Genomic DNA, 1284 nt, shown 5'->3' with positions numbered 1-1284 from the left:
GATGATGGCGGCCATGCAATTGCAGACGAACAGAAACCCAAGAGAAACCCGTGGAATTTCTGGATATTGGCCTGGATCCTGATACTGATCCTATTCTGAAAAGCTAAGAAGATCCCATCACACGAAAAACCAAAAAAAAAAAAAAAAACCAGTTTCTCCTTGAGTGGGGTGGGTATGTTCTAGCCTTTTACGGGCCTGTAAATTAAAGTGAAACACTACATCAGCTCAGGTAGCGGGGACTTCTGCTGAAAGTTCGGTTTTGTGATGTTCTTCTGCCTTCCATCACCTCAAAGACTTCCACACCCGGTAACGGCGCGGGGACATTAATTATCTGGAAGCCCGCCATCACAGAAACAGTGGTGATCCGGGAAAAGGGAGCGAACAATTGAACGAGCTACGAGAGGAGAAAAATTAAGAAATAGGAGCGGGCAAACCCCGTTCTCAGAGCATTTACATCAACAAAAGAGGTCTATGTACGTTCTTGTCTCTTGATTGAAATGGTCCCCAACAAGTCTCAACTATCATCCCTTGCTCCTACAACCACAATGCATCTTCCTCATGCTTCCAAGTGTCACAGTGCGGATATGTTTCATTTCCTCTTCAGAATGAAGATTACAAACAAGTAAGAGGGAAAGAGGAAAAGGAAAGTGTTTGGGTGCACACACACACACACACACACACACACACACCACAAAAAAAAAAAGAAAAAAAAAGAAAAAACAAGGAGTTAAATATTACCATAAAAAATAGCTGCGAGTTACCAGAGTGAGAAAAAAAGGGAGGGGGAATGTGGTAAAGGAGGAAGACAAATAGAGGGAAGAGAAAAACGCCATCCGTGTCACGCAAGCATCTTTTTACAGAGCGAAGGTAAGGAGACCACCAATAAGAACCAGCATGGCGATGCCGGAGGGTGGTGAGAGAGCACCAGCGTTGGATGGCTTGGGTTTTTGTCCAGAGGTGGTGGTGGTTCCAGTTTGAGGGTTCTCTTCTTGTTCTTTGCAGACAAATTCTCCGACAGAGCCAACTCGCGACTTGAGAGCATCGCAATCAAACTTCTGGGTGGTTTGCAAGTTCAATTCGCCGCTGACTTCCTTAAGGGCTTGGGAGGTCGACCCTGAAGAGAAAAAGGGAAGAAGTAAATTAGCTACACTTCCCGCACAAAATCCTCGCAGACTATATAGAAGGGTGATTCCTTGCTCGTGTACTTACTTAGAAAATGTCGCCAGTGAAATCAGAGCACCGGAGGACAGTCGTTAGTTTGGGAACATCATTCGATGAGCTGGA

The 1284-nt window shown here is 45.2% G+C and overlaps 1 protein-coding gene across 1 annotated transcript; it reads right to left on the bottom strand.

Annotated features, from left to right (window-relative positions):
• Positions 1–854: 854 nt before the first annotated feature.
• Positions 855–1196, bottom strand: HCAG_09275 (predicted protein; the record flags this gene model as incomplete). Its single annotated transcript, XM_001535746.1, has 2 exons — positions 855–1114; positions 1160–1196. Coding segments are annotated over 2 exons (297 nt in total), but the record flags the coding sequence as incomplete, so codon positions are not given.
• Between the last annotated feature and the right edge of the window lie 88 nt (positions 1197–1284).

The sequence above is a fragment of the Histoplasma capsulatum genome, genomic scaffold (genome assembly GCF_000149585.1).
Source record: "Histoplasma capsulatum NAm1 scaffold_156 genomic scaffold, whole genome shotgun sequence".
Classification (NCBI taxonomy): Eukaryota; Fungi; Ascomycota; class Eurotiomycetes; order Onygenales; family Ajellomycetaceae; genus Histoplasma; species Histoplasma mississippiense.
The sequence above is the reverse complement of the archived record's forward strand: the minus strand, read 5'-3'. Positions and strand labels throughout refer to the sequence as shown.